This window comes from Heteronotia binoei, chromosome 18 (assembly GCF_032191835.1).
Source record: "Heteronotia binoei isolate CCM8104 ecotype False Entrance Well chromosome 18, APGP_CSIRO_Hbin_v1, whole genome shotgun sequence".
Taxonomy (NCBI): domain Eukaryota; kingdom Metazoa; phylum Chordata; class Lepidosauria; order Squamata; family Gekkonidae; genus Heteronotia; species Heteronotia binoei.
In genome coordinates this window covers 10,170,325-10,184,536 of record NC_083240.1, presented here as the reverse complement: position 1 = coordinate 10,184,536, position 14,212 = coordinate 10,170,325, and the positions used below count along the sequence as shown (strand labels likewise).

At 48.0% G+C, this 14,212-nt stretch overlaps 1 protein-coding gene across 1 annotated transcript; it reads right to left on the bottom strand.

The window, feature by feature from the left end:
• Window positions 1-1,402: 1,402 nt before the first annotated feature.
• CPTP (ceramide-1-phosphate transfer protein) lies at window positions 1,403-11,341 on the bottom strand. The gene is made up of 3 exons (XM_060259070.1): window positions 11,159-11,341; window positions 6,061-6,191; window positions 1,403-2,301 (listed from the first exon to the last, which is right to left on the bottom strand). The coding sequence occupies exons 1-3, from the start codon at window positions 11,318-11,320 to the stop codon at window positions 1,779-1,781; spliced, it is 816 nt and encodes a 271-aa protein (XP_060115053.1). The 5' UTR covers window positions 11,321-11,341; the 3' UTR covers window positions 1,403-1,778.
• Between the last annotated feature and the right edge of the window lie 2,871 nt (window positions 11,342-14,212).

Here is a 14,212-nt window from a genome sequence, read left to right as displayed (position 1 = left end):
GTATGATTTTATTAGTGATTACTTTTGTAAAGCAACTTCTAATTCAGGAGACGGCAAACACGTGGTAACGCCCCTTCCTGGGATACGGAATGCAGAGCAGAGGTGTAGGGGGCGGGGGGGAGGAGTTAAGTGCAGTGGTAGAACACCAGAAAGGCTGTCGAAACCATGAACTGTATTTTCTTTTACAGAGACTGACAGCTGTCCATCAGGCATCAGATATTACTCTCAAGTAGTTAGGTGTGGGTTCTCTGGGGTTATTGTGTACCCCTGTTAATGTTCATTTCCCTTAACTAGGAAGGCCATTGCTACAGGGCCTGTTCCCGATTTGGAGGCTGAGATTAGTCCCTTGAGTTTTTTCCCCTGCTGTTCAGGGTTTTTTTTTTTTTTTTTAAACCGGGCAGGTATTTTTCTTAGCAACGATGTTAGTTGGAATCTAACGGGCCAATAGCTGCCTTGAATTCTGTGCAGAGGCAGGTCGGAAGGATTTCAAATAACAGCAGCTGTTATTACAAACACCCTCTTAAGTTTGGGACCCCAATGTGGGGCCCCCCAACACCTTTTGTGGTGTTTTTCAAAAGTGGGCAGGGCTTTTGACCAGCAAGGCTTCTGATTGGCCACTGCAGATTTGATTGGCTGTGCAGATTTCAAATAACAGCAGCTCTTATTACAAACACCCTCTAAGTTTGGGACCCCAACGTGGGGCCCACCAGCACCTTTTGTGGTGTTTTTCTAAAGTGGGCAGGGCCAGGCAGGACTTTTGACCAGCAAGGCTTCTGATTGGCTGTGCAGATTCTTTTTAAAGTCGCTTTGGCAGCAGCTGCTACAGAGGGTTCATCCAGCATTATTGTCCCTCTGCAGGCATCCCAGCACTGTCGATAATTTTAGCAGCAGCACCTTGTGGGCCAAGGGGCTCAATACCTTACTGTGAATTGCACAAGAACGCTGTCTTTGCGGTAATGGCTCAGGTGCGTCACGGTGTGCCTGAAGCCAAAACCGCACACCCCTCTGCGCAGCAGGGGAGGGGGGAGAGGCAAGCAGCAATAACTTCAGCTTTCGGAGGCCCTGCTTTGCATGCCGAAGGTCTCCAATTCGATTCCTGCCATCTCCAATTTACAAAAGGCTCTTAAGAGGGCTGGGAAAGAATTCTCCTCAAGCCGCCAGCAGGTGGCGCACACAGTAAGGGGTGCAAGTCTCATGGGCCCACCATGGTGTTAAGCAGCTTCGTATGTCTGAGGGCCCAACAGAATTTCTGTGGGACCTTTCACCTCTTGCGCTTAAAGGTCATGCTACCACATAAGCCCACTTCACCATCAATATATATATATATATGTATCTACATACACAGCAACTTGTTGCAAAGAGTCATCTTTGCAAAGCATGATTAGACTATTGTGAATCCTCAATTAAACAACATTTGATTGACAGAGCGTGCATAATTTAAACCAAAGACCAGAAAGACCCTGCTCCCAGTCGATGCCCTGAGAAGTTCAGTCTCTATTTCTGCAGTTAAGAAAAAGAAAATGATCACTTTCAACCGTGTCACTAAAGGACCAGGAAGACCGGTCACGTTTCTTTGGAGATGAATCAAACAGAACAGGCATTCAGACAGTGGAAAGCTTACGTCTATAGGTAACCAGATTTCGGACAGAGCCGAGTGTGAGAAGCTATAGATTTCGGTGCCAGTGTGCCTCCTGCTTACGCACGGATTCGGGCGCAAGATGATTGTGCTCACCCCGATTGCTGATACTCGGGAAAGCATGGATTGTGGACCTGTTCCGTTACGGGATTTCGAGAAGTTTGTGCTGGGCATACAGCGCTTCCGTGATGTCGTAGACCTTGGCGATGCTGGGCAAAGCCTCTTCCAACATGGCCACCGCATCTGCGGGGGTGCCCACGTTCATGAGCTCCAGGAAGGCGTTCCGGGCAGGTAGGACGTAGAAAGACAAGAGGGCCGTCTTGCGGATAATCCAGGGGTGATAGTTGGCCAAGGAGGCGTTGTACGCGTCCGCACACAAGGCCGAGGTGCTGGAGTCCTCGGAACTGGTTCTCAGGCCCTCCAGGAACAGCTGGAGCCAGCGAAGGGCACGGTGAAGGCGCAGGATTGTCCGGCAGCCCGAGGGAGGCTGATCCACGGGGCTTTTCAAATCCACCATATTGTTGCCGAGTTCGTACTTCACCATGGACTGAAGCGTCAAGTATTGGGCCTTTTCATTGCTGCTGCGGTAGTTCTCCATGATCTGGATTTTGGCCACCGCATCTTTGGAAACGAAGGAGAAGATGGTGCCCAGGGTGTTGAGGAACCTAGGGTTTAAGACAGAAGATAGTACGGCCCAGGCCAAAAGAGAGGCCCACAACTAAAAGACCTATTGCTTTTTAAACTTGGGAGCTCAAGTTTCTTTCTATCTGTGCCCTCACAGATATGCGAAGAATTATGGGGGATTCACAGATCTGTCTTGGAATTATTCAGCAAAACTGATTAGTGGTAGGCAGGGCTTTTTTTGTAGCAGGAACTCCTCTGCATATTAGGCCATACCCCCTGATGTAGCCAGTCCTCCTGGAGCTTGCAGCAGGCCCTGGACTAAGAGCCTTGTAAGCTCTTGGAGAACTGGCTACATCAGGGGTGTGTGGCCTAATGTGTAAAGGAGCTCCTGCTACAAAAAAACCCCCTGGTGGTAGGTATTTCTCTGAAAAAATCAAGTACTTTTACACCACAGGGCATAACTGGGGAATTAATTAGCAAAACTGAAAAAAAAGAGGCTTTCCACTTTAAGGAAAAAAGACAAAAGAGGGGCATGAAAAAGTGTAAACCAAAGAGAACTTCTTTTCAAATGGGGCCTGTGGAGGAAGAGCCCTGCTCCAGCCTGCAGCCCCTGTTCCACCTTGTCCTTCCAAGGTTTTTGCAACACCTGGACAAGCTTTTCTCTTTCTCTAGGTAACCCACCGCCTGACCTTTGTAGGAATTGCCTGCTGGGGAGGATCAGGACTCCCAGCTTCCCTTCCACATTCTGAGGCCTTGCCTGTGTCTCCCGCTGCCCAGCATTTGGTCACCACAGGCAGCGACGGCTTGCTCACGAGGCAAAATAGGCAACTGCCTAGGGCGCCAGCAGGGCAGGGGTACCAAATTCGGCCTCCCCCTGCCTCACCCCCTAAGCAAATGCTGATTTGCCTCCCCAGCCTCCTCCCCTTCCCTCCTGTACTCTCTATTCTAATGCCCGGAACTGCGGTAAAACCACGCTGGAGGCTGGCAGCTCCTATACCACCCCTCCGGCGCGCTCACGATCAGCGCAGGGGCAGCAGCAGTGGGAAGGCTCGCCCATCCTTCCTGCCGCCCCCGCACTGATCATGAGCGTGCTGGAGGAGCGGCATAGGAGCTGCCAGCGCGGTTTTACCCATCAATCAGCTGATAAGAACATAAGAGAAGCTATGTTGGATCAGGCCAACGGCCCATCCAGTCCAACACTCTGTGTCACACAGTGGCCAAAAAAATTATATATATGTACACATACACACACACACATATATATACACACACTGTGGCTAATAGCCACTGATGGACCTCTGCTCCATATTTTTATCTAACCCCCTCTTGAAGCTGGCTATGCTTGTGGCCGCCACCACCTCCTGTGGCAGTGAATTCCACATGTTAATCACCCTTCGGTGAAGAAGGATTTCCTTTTATCCGTTCTAACCCTACTGCTCAGCAATTTCATCGAATGCCCACGAGTTCTTGTATTGTGAGAAAGGGAGAAAAGGACTTCTTTCTCTACCTTCTCCATCCCATGCATAATCTTGTAAACCTCTATCTTGTAAACCTGATCGGGGGGAGGGGGGAGGGAAGAGGCCTTTCAAGAGCCCCAGAACATGGCGTTTTGCCGTGGTCCTGGGAATTAAAGTAGAGATGAAGGGAGGGAGGAGGTGATGCTGGGCAGGGGGGAAGGGGGGTGCGGCAACAGGCAGCAAGGTTGCCTGGGCACGATTCCCCATACCCTGACCACGGGAATATCAAATTGCTGGTCTGGTCGCTAAATTGCTGCCTAGTTTGTACTTCCATCATGGACTGAAGCGTCAAGTATTGGGCCTTTTCATTGCCGCTGCGGTATTTCCCCATGATCTGGATTTTGGCCACTGCATCTTCGGAAATGAAGAAGCATGGCCACGTGTCGCCTGCCTGCCTTCCACCTGGTGCACCTTTTAAAATAAGCGCATCCAGTATGGCGGAGGTCTATGTGGTACAGAGAACCACCCCCAGCATCCAAAGTTACGAAGCGTTTTATTTTGAGAAACGTTCAAAAGCGTGCTTTCAGCACAGCACCGGACCGAGCAAGGGATTCCAAAGAAAGGGGTACAACGCAAATTCTTTATCCCTCTCTTTTTACCTGCCCTATCACGGGGATGGCCAAACCTGCTTAACGTAAGAGCCACGATAAATGTCAGATGTTTGAAAGTTGCGAGACGTTAACGTGAAATGTAGGTAAGTAGGAAGGAAAGAAGGCAAATAGATGGGGAGGGGGAAAGAAAGCAACTTTAAACCACCTGATGGCTTGGCGAATGCATTTAAAGAGACAAAGGCTTTCTCCAAGCCAGCTGATGGGGCGGTGGGGGCCTTGAGAGCCACACACCACCTGTGGAAGAGCCACATGGGCCTCCCCAGCTGCAGTCTGGCCACCCCTGACCTTAAGCCTGAGGACTGTTTGTTTTATCACTTTTAGTCATAAGGCAGGGGTGGCCACCGGTAGCGCTCCAGATGTTTTTTTGCCTACAACTCCCATCAGCCCCAGCCAGCATGGCTGGGGCTGATGGGAATTGTAGGCCAAAAAAACATCTGGAGAGCTACCGTGCCCCCCCCCCCCCCGTTATAAAGCATTTCAAGTAGGAGACACAGCGTACAAATTCTCTGAATTAGTGACTGCAGGACAGATCTTTCAGTGGCTTTAAGTGTCTAGAGTGGACCGATTTTCCATCTCGTGCGTCATCTGGTTCCCAAAGTGATCAACCAGATGTCCCCAGGAGGCCTGCAATCACGGGGAAGGGCTGCAGCTAAGTAGCAGAGCATCCACTTGCGGAAGGGGCCAGGTCCAATCCCCGGCATCTTTAGTTTAAGGGACCGGGCAGGAGGTGACGCGAGAGACCTCCGCCTGAGACCCTGGAGAGCCTTTGCCAGTCCTGAGTAGACAACACTGACCTTGCTGGACCGAGGGTCTGATTCAGCATAAGGCATATTCGTGTGGATTCGTGGTCTCTTCAGCAACTAACATTCAGCGGTACATTTTCACTGACCATGGAGGTTCCGTTTATCTAGCACAACCCCGGACAGATAGCAATCCCTTTTAAATCTGGGTGGGTAACCCTGTTGGTCTCAAGCAAAGATTGAGTCCGGTGGCACCTTTTAAGACCAACAAAGTCAAATTCTGAGTGTACGCTTTTGTGTGCATGCAAAAGATTCTATCCCGAATTAATTTTGCTGGTCTTAAAGGTGCTGCTGGGCTCCCATCCCTTTTAAAGCAATGCGTGCTAGTGGCTGTCACTATATCCTGTGTCAGTGAGTTCCACAAACTGCATTGTATAAAGAAATATTTCCTTTTGGCTGTCTGATTTACCGATGTATTCTAATCCAAGACATCATATTTTAGGTAACAGCATAAAAGAACCACTGAGGATATATGTTTTACAGTGCAATCCTGTGCAGAGCTACTCCAGTCTAAACCCACAGAATCAGTGGAGTTAAGAGTGGAGTAACTCCATATAGGACTGCACTTCAAGATCCCTAATGAAGCCTGCAAATATCTTGAAGCAGGGCTCTTTTTTTTTGTAGCAAGAACTCCTTTGCATATTAGGCGACACACCCCTGATGTAGCCAACCCTACTGGAGCTTAAAGTAGGGCCTTGTGCTAAGAGCCCTGTAAGCTCTTGAGGGATTGGCTACATCAGGGGGAGTGGCCTAATATGCAAAGGAGTTCCTGCTGTGAAAAAAGCCCCGTCTTGGAGTATGCCCCCATGAACACAGCGGGACATACTTCTGAGAAGACAGCACAGGATCATGCATTGAGGACATTATCATACCTGACTAATCCTTTCCAGCCTGCTATGTAAGGATCCATTAAGATTTCTTGCTGGTCGTTGAGGCAGGACTGGAATGTGACCAGCACTTCCTTCAGGCAACACCCGTCATCGCCGTTAGCCATGATGGAGCTCTGAAACAGACAACAGGGAAGTCAACCTGAGTAAGCAAACATCAGTGTTTCTTTTTCCAGGGAAGGGAAGGTGATTAAGACAGGGGTGTCAAAAACATTTGTTATGAGGGCCGGATATGACATAAATGACTTGGTTGGGCCGGGCCATGTCTGGTTGGGCCGGGCCATGTCAGGCCAGGCCATGTATGTACCTATTTAAGATTAGGTAGCAGAGATATAAACTTTATACAGGATGCACACAAACATAATTAAATATTTTTATGAAAAAATAAAAATAAAACATGGTTAAAATGTTAGCACTCGTTGGTCTTAAAGGTTGTTCCTTTGTATCTCTCCCATGGGATCCAGGGAACACGGCAAAGGAAGCTCTGGCTCTTTCCTTCCTTCACCAGAGGACCAGGAGGGGGAAGAGCCTCAGCCAGTAGAAAGAAGAGAGGCTTGGTTCAGTAGCTCTGCTGTGCGATTGAGAGAGCCTGGCAAAGCAAGCTATTCCCCCCCCCCCTTCTTCCCCAAAGGGAGGAGCCTCAGCCAATGGAGAAGACAGAGGTTTTGCTCTGTAGCTCCCGTGCGATTGACCAAGCCTGGCAAAGCAAGCTGTTATGCAGAAGGAAGCAAGAGGGAGAAGGAAGCATATGACAGCCAGTTGCTCGGGAGTCTGATTTGGCCCCTGGACAGCATGTCTGACACCCCTGGATTAAAAGAAGAAAACCTATGAACAGGAATTCAACCTCTTTTTGGTGTACGGTAGAGAGTTTCAAACTTCCAGGGAAGCCTCAAGTATCCTTCATGCTATGAGACCTTGGGGTTTCTCCCAGGGAGCCCTTGGCACCGCAGTGCATTGTGGGGCACAAAGAGGTGAGTTTCCCATCTCCCTCTTGTAACAGACTCTCAGGCGCTGTCAACATTATGTGCCTTATTGAGCACATTCATGTCCCCCCCCTTAATTTATAGCCATAAAAAGTTTATTTTTGCATTACCTGGCAAGTCTGTGAAACTCCTGACCATCTCTGCAAATGGCCTGCCTTCATAGCTATTGTGATCTGCACAAACTACCCCCAGTCTACTATTAGATATTCCAATTACCGTTAAATTACTGAACCGAGTTTCTCTACTGCCGTTAGGGCCAAGTGTCCATGACCTTTTATGGAATATTACCATTCTCCTCAACTTGGCTCCAGGGTGTCTTGCTCATTGCCCTCTCCTTTGGAACAGGGACAGGAAGTTACCTTCCCTTACCGACAGAGCTTTTTTTTAGTAGAAAAAGCCCAGCAGGAACTCATTTGTATATTAGGCCGCACACCCTGACATCACCATTGTTGTGTGCAGGGCTAAAAAAAGCCCAACAGGGACTCATTTGCATATTAGGCCACACCCCCATGGCACCAAGCCAGACGGAACTGCATTCCTGCTCAAAAAAAGCCCTGCTTACTGACATTCCAGTTTGGACTGAGGAGGCCTCAGACAAACTGTTGCTGTCTATATTTCAGGTTCCTAATTTGCCACTTCTTCTCAGGAGCCTCCGATGCAGATAAGAGATCTAAATTGGCACCCATCACATGCAATCCAGTCAGGTCCGCAGCACCTCCGTCTGCCTCTTAAAGCATAAGCAGACTTCTCTGTCATGATCTTATCTTTTTCTCTTCCCCCTCTTCTCCTTTTTTAAGGCCGAGGTTGTGGTTCACCGTTTGAGCATCTGCTTGGCATGCGGATAGTCCCAGGTTGAATCCCCGGCCTCTCTAGGAATCTGAGAGTAGTAAATGGTCTGAAAGGACTCTGCCCATTTGGAATGCTGACAGCTCTATTAGACCATAATTACATCCCTAAATCATGAGAGGAAAGGAGCTTCACGTGGTTTTGTGCGTCTCCTCAATGGCACGTGCTCGTTAAGTGGTGTCACGCTGCTTCTGACTGACAGGGCCTATCAATTAATGACCTCCAAAAATGTCCTCTTGTTAACAGCCTTGCTCAGGATTTGCAAACCGAGGGCCGTGGCCTCCTTCAGTTGGGTCCATTCCTCTTCTGCCAGGCCTTCCTCTTTTCCTAGGCTGATTGTCCTTTCCAAGCGACTCTTGTCTTCTCCTAACATGAGTATAACATCGTGCGGTCTATGCATGGCACAGTCTCGGAGTAAGTGATAACAAGCTCTTAACAGGGATCACATAGTAAAAGGTTACAGTACAAGACTGGGGATGGGGCCTGCTGGCCCAACATATACATCTCTGGATTCCTGCGCTAGCACATCATAGGGTCATTCAAACCGGTGGGGGCTTGTGATTGGTCCAGGGCTGCAGGGGTTTGAATCCTGCAGCCCTTTGTTCCCAAGTCCCCAAGCTCAGTCCGCCTGGCTCCAATGAGCCGGACGGGAACATCCAAAGTCTTCCCTTGAGTCCACATACATAACAATGAGCCTACTAAAAAGACTTGGGGATGCTTAACACTATTTCAGTATCACATTCCTGATGACTAGGAGACATTGCAACACAACCTTGTTTACACCCCTTTATTATTATTCTTCCCTCACATTGTCCTCATAACAACTCTGTGAAGTAGATAAAGCAGAGAGAGAGAGAGAGAGAGAGACAGACAGCTTGGTCTCCAAGCTGAGCTAGCTCACAGGTTTTTTAGCCTCCGGCTCATGCACTTTTGTCTTAGCTCAGGGAAAATGGCCTCAGAGCACACTAATTTCGGCAGTAGCTCATAAGAACATAAGAGAAGCCATGTTGGATCAGGCCAATGGCCCATCCAGTCCAACACTCTGTATCACACAGTGGCCAAAAATTTATATAGGTATATATATACATATATATATACACAGTGTGGCTAATAGCCACTGATGGACCTCTGCTCCATATTTTTATCTAACCCCCTCTTGAAGCTGGCTATGCTTGTAGCCACCACCACCTCCTGTGGCAGTGAATTCCACATGTTAGTCACCCTTTGGGTGAAGAAGGACTTCCTTTTATCCGTTCTAACCCGACTGTTCAGCAATTTCATTGAATGCCCATGAGTTCTTGTATTGTGAGAAAGGGAGAAAAGTACTTCTTTCTCTACCTTCTCCATCCCATGCATAATCTTGTAAACCTCTATCATGTCACCCCGCAGTTGACGTTTCTCCAAGCTAAAGAGCCCCAAGCGTTTTAACCTTTATTCATAGGGAAAGTGTTCCAAACCTGTAATCATTCTAGCTGCCCTTTTCTGCTCACAACTTTTAATGCCAGCATTTATTCCTTATTTATTTTAGTCAATTTTTATTCTGCCCTTTCCCAGGAACGGGCTCCGGGCGGATAACTACATAATCAAATAGCAATTTAAAACATACACTTGAAATCAGAACAGTATAAAACGGTACAATGAACTATAAACAAGTTGGGCTCATTTTACAACCGTAGCTCACAAAGTAGATATTTTGCTCAAGAGACTCCACGGCTTGGAGGGAACATTGGTCGCTACTAAGTTTCACAGCAAATTGGGAGATCTGAACTCAGGTCTCTCTCACCCCAGTCCAACACATTTTAACCATCACTCCACACTGATTCTTATAGTTACAGAAGTTATAACTTAAAAGTCATGACCAGGGTGGACTTGGCAATCCTGTAGGAGAACCGTGATATAAATGTTTTAAATAAAATAACCACCAATATAGAACAGAGTTAGAGTTCAGTAAATGAACTGGGAAGTTGTCAGTTCCAATTCCACCATGAGCTCACATTGACTGCAGGCCTTTATCCACTTACTAGGGAACAAAATTCAAGTTCAGTGGCATCTTTAAGACCAACAAAGTTTTCTTCAAGGTACACGTCTTCAGATACATGAAAATGGAAGCTACCAACCCATACAGAAAGGATTCAGGTAGGTTACCCTGTGGTCTGAAGTAACAGAAGGAGATTTGAGTCCAGTGGCACCTTTAAGACCAACCAAGTTTTATTCAAAGCACAAAAGTTCGTACCTTGATTAAAACTTTGTTGGTCTCCAAGGTGTCACTCAGAAGTGAACTCAACCTTTGTTCAATTGCTTCAGGCCAACACAGCTGCCCACCTGGATCTACAATCACCAACATGTTATCCTCCCCCACCGCCTACATTTTTATGGCTTTTGTGCCACATAATAATATCAATTATCACAAATTGCATATAAAAAACATTAAGGGCGCAGTCGCACACACTAAATAATGTAGTTTCACTCCACTTCAGAAACTGTTTGAGGGTTTGATTTTGCACTTTCACACGGAAAAATCCAGTTGGGAAGTGCCTTCAAAGTGGATTGGAAGCACCTTATTTAGCATGTGTGACTGCATCCTATATGGCAGGCTTGGCCAAACTGCAGCTCAGGAGGCACCCGTGGCTCTATCACACATACTGTGTGGCTCCCAAAGTCCCCACCACTCTATCAGCCAGCTTAAAGAAGGCATTTCTCTCTCTATTTGAACATATGAAGCTGCCTTATACTGAATCAGTCCCTTGGTCCATCAAAGTCAGTATTGTCTTTTCAGACTGGCAGCGGCTCTCCAGGGTCTCAAGCGGAGGTTTTTCACACCTATTTGCCTGGACCCTTTTTTGGAGATGCCGAGGATTGAACCTGGGACCTTCTGCTTCCCAAGCAGATGCTCTACCACTGAGCCACCGTCCCTCTTTAATTTGCTTCTCCAAGCCAAGCCAGACAGCAGCTTGGAGAATGCATTTAAAGTTAAAGTTGCTTTCTTTCTACCTCCCTTCCATTTCCCTTCCTTGTCTTGCAACTCTCAAATATCTGACGTCCATGTCTTTAGGCTCTCATACATCTGATATTTATTCTATGTGGCTCTTACATTAAGCAAGTTTGGCCACCCCTGCTATATGCCAATGCTAAACTATACCATTAATCCCTATTTCTTGACAGTACACAGTATTATTAGGCGGCAGCCAGGCTGCTTGGCTTCTTCCTTGCCCACCCCCTGGGGCGCCCCTTGTGCTCCTCTGCCACCAACTCACCTCCAGAGCCGCTTCCTCCTTCCCAGCTCCAGGCAGCTTTCCGCCTTCCCGCTTGGCGGCGAATAAAAACCCTCCTCCTCCCCGCTCCTGCCCGCCTCCTTCCGTCCCACCAATCATCTTGAGGTTTTTCAGGGCGGCCCGAAGGCACCAGCAATTGCCCATAGTAGGAGGCGGGAGAGGGCGGGGAAAGCCGGGCCGCGTCCCTCAGCGGTGTTTGTAGTTGGCCCCTGCTTGGAGGAGGCTTCGCTTCTTTGTTCCGCCTTCACAGTGACGCCTAACGCTGAGGAACCAATAGGAATTGGAAATCTGCCGCGGGGACGCCAGCCAATAGGGAAGAGGGGACGTGGAAGCTGGCCAGTAGGAAAAGCCAAGGAGGCGGGCCTCGTGCACCCTCGAGCCAATAAAGGAAGAGGGGCGGGCGTCTCGCAGATGGTAACCAATAGGAACTCAGAATAAAATGAGCGTTTTCTATTGGCTTGGGGGCGGGCGTAGTGTAATCCCCAAAAGAAAGCTGGTAAAATGGCGGCCTTGGAAGGGAAGCACTAAGTAAGAGGAGATCGAGAAGCTCGGATGGGGTGTGTGTGTTACGTAACGTAGAAGAAGGAACAGGTGGGTTTCGATCTGCGCATGCGCGAAGGTATGAGGCGACGCTCGCGCATGCTGGGCCCGCTCCGGTTGCCGGAAGCCCCGCTTAGGTGTGCTGCGCATGCGCGTCATGGTCTCTTGCCGTGCAGGTAAGAGGGAGATGCGGAGCATCCCTCGGGAGGAGCTGAGAGGATAGGCTTGTTGCCATGGGAACGGCCTGAGTCGAGGGAGACCTTCAAGTACCAGAAGCCCCGCTTTTTCCTTGAAAGGCCTTTCGGGGTTGCTGCCATTGCAGGGTTGATCAGGCCCTTTGCAGGTGGAAAGTGCAGTCAAGTCGCAGCCCAATTCGGCCAACCACGTGGGGGTTTCAAGGCGAGAGCCGTTCAGAGGTGGTTTGCCATTGCCAGCTTTTGTGTAGCAATCCTAGGCTTCCCTGGTGGTCACCCACCCAAATACTGAAAAGGATAATAGGATAGCACCAATGTTCTCCCTTAGGGGAGGGACGGTGGCTCAGTGGTAGAGCATCTGCTTGGGAAGCAGAAGGTCCCAGGTTCAATCCCTGGAATCTCCAAAAAAGGGTCCAGGCAAATAGGTGTGAAAAACCTCCGCTTGAGATCCTGGAGAGCCGTTGCCAGTCTGAGAAGACGATACTGACTTTGATGGACCAGGGGTCTGATTCAGTACAAGGCAGCTTCATATGTAAGCTGCAGAGTCTTGTGAGCAAAAATTCTACTTTGTGAGCTACTGGCATTAAAGTTGTGAGCTACTGCATAAATTAGCGTGCTCTGGGGCCATTTCTCCTGAGCTAAAAATCTGTGAGCTAGCTCACGCTAACTCAGCTTAGAGGGAACACTGGATAGCACCCATACCATACTTATACCAGCTGGAAAATTATAAGTACAGGAGAATTTTAACCCTCATGAGGTGGGGCACCCTCCCTTTTGCAGTTTTGGAGGGCAGATATAACATGTAGGGTCTTTTGAAGATTGTATATGCCCCTGCTGTAATGAAGGGATAGAATCTTTAGTGCATGTTCTATATGACCGCAAGGGGTACAACATTCACTGTGAAATCCTTCCTTTTCCTGCAATCTTGCCTACCGCTCTTAATCAAAAAATGCAATAACTGAAGGATCTGAATGATAGGAACCCTGTAGTTATACTCAAATTAGCTAAATGTGGCTGGCTTGCTACCAGAACTAGAAAGTCACTCGTAGCTCAGAAGGGTAATAGCTAGACATTTTCTTTCTCAGTTGGTAGCTTTTAAAATGTTTAATCCCAGTATAAACTGTATGTATGTTTTATAATTGATCGTAGCAGTTTTACCTCTGTTCTCTCAGCATAATTTATACGGGTTACTGTAACCGCCATCAGTTTTATCTGTATTGTTTTTGCTGGCTTCTGCTGTGAGTAAACAAGACTTGACACCCGAATGCAGACCAGGGCTGACCAGCTTCCAAAATCTGACGTGATTGGCCTAGGTTAGGCTCTCCAGGAGACACATTGGGGGTGGATCTGGGAGAGGGTGTGGTTTGGGGAGGGGCCTCAGCGTGGGACACTGCCTACAGTCCACCCATCAAAGCAGCCATTTTCTCCAGCGGAGCTGCTCTCTGCCAGCTGGAGATCAGTTGGGAAAGTGGGTGATCTTCAGGCCCCACCTGAAGGCTGGCAACCCTATTTAATGACAGTCTTGGGCGCTTAATGAAGTATCGATAATTGCACATTGCGATATATCTGTTAATATGTGTCATAAAAGCAAAGTGTCATAAAAGCCGCTGAGGGAGCCATGGAAAGTTTGAGTTTAAATTGATTTGATGGCAAGTAATTTGAAACTTGCTGTTTGTGCAGCCCGCCCTACCTCAGGGGGTAGTTGTGAAGACGTAGGCTGCTGGATGCTGGAGTACTAGAGAGATTCCTCAATATGTAGCCTGTAAATTATGTAATATGTTATGTACGTTTTGGCATAGCTGCTGTCAGTGTACATGCTTGCTTTATGGACTACTGTAAAATAAAAGGGATTACTGACTGAAGGCTAACAATAATACAGCTCAGGATAGTATAAGGGTGGTGCTGCTGCTGTGCGTTCCTGATGAACTGCTTTCCTGTCCTGGGGACAAACTGCCTGCGCAGCAATTTAAAGCATTGGAACTGTCCCAGCGTTAACCATGAAAGAACCATGCTATGCAGCCTAACATAACCCTGCTATTGTTTCAGTTGCAATAACTGTGTTTTAGAATTGCTATTCTTGATCGTTTGTGTTGACATTGCTAAGAGCTGTTTTATAGTCCCACCCTGAGCAAGTCTATCCAGAATCTCACTGGGGTATGTTCAGTGCAGTTTACTTCCAGGAAAGTGTTCCTAGTTACACTCTGAAAATCTTTTAACTGAATTGATCACATTAATTTTCCTTTTATCTCTCACTAGCATCTTAACTGCAGATTTTTCCCCTGTCCAATTCACAGAACCTGAT

What these genes read in the sequence shown, in the direction of transcription:
- CPTP (XM_060259070.1), bottom strand. Translation starts at nt 11,320, where the DNA reads ATGGGCAATTGCTGGTGCCTTCGGGCCGCCCTGAAAAACCTCAAGATG. An exon ending in AGGAGGAAGCGGCTCTGGAG is followed by an intron (nt 6,192 to 11,158) that starts GTGAGTTGGTGG and finishes TGTCTGTTTCAG; the next exon opens with AGCTCCATCATGGCTAACGG. An exon ending in GGCTGGAAAGGATTAGTCAG is followed by an intron (nt 2,302 to 6,060) that starts GTATGATAATGT and finishes CTTAAACCCTAG; the next exon opens with GTTCCTCAACACCCTGGGCA.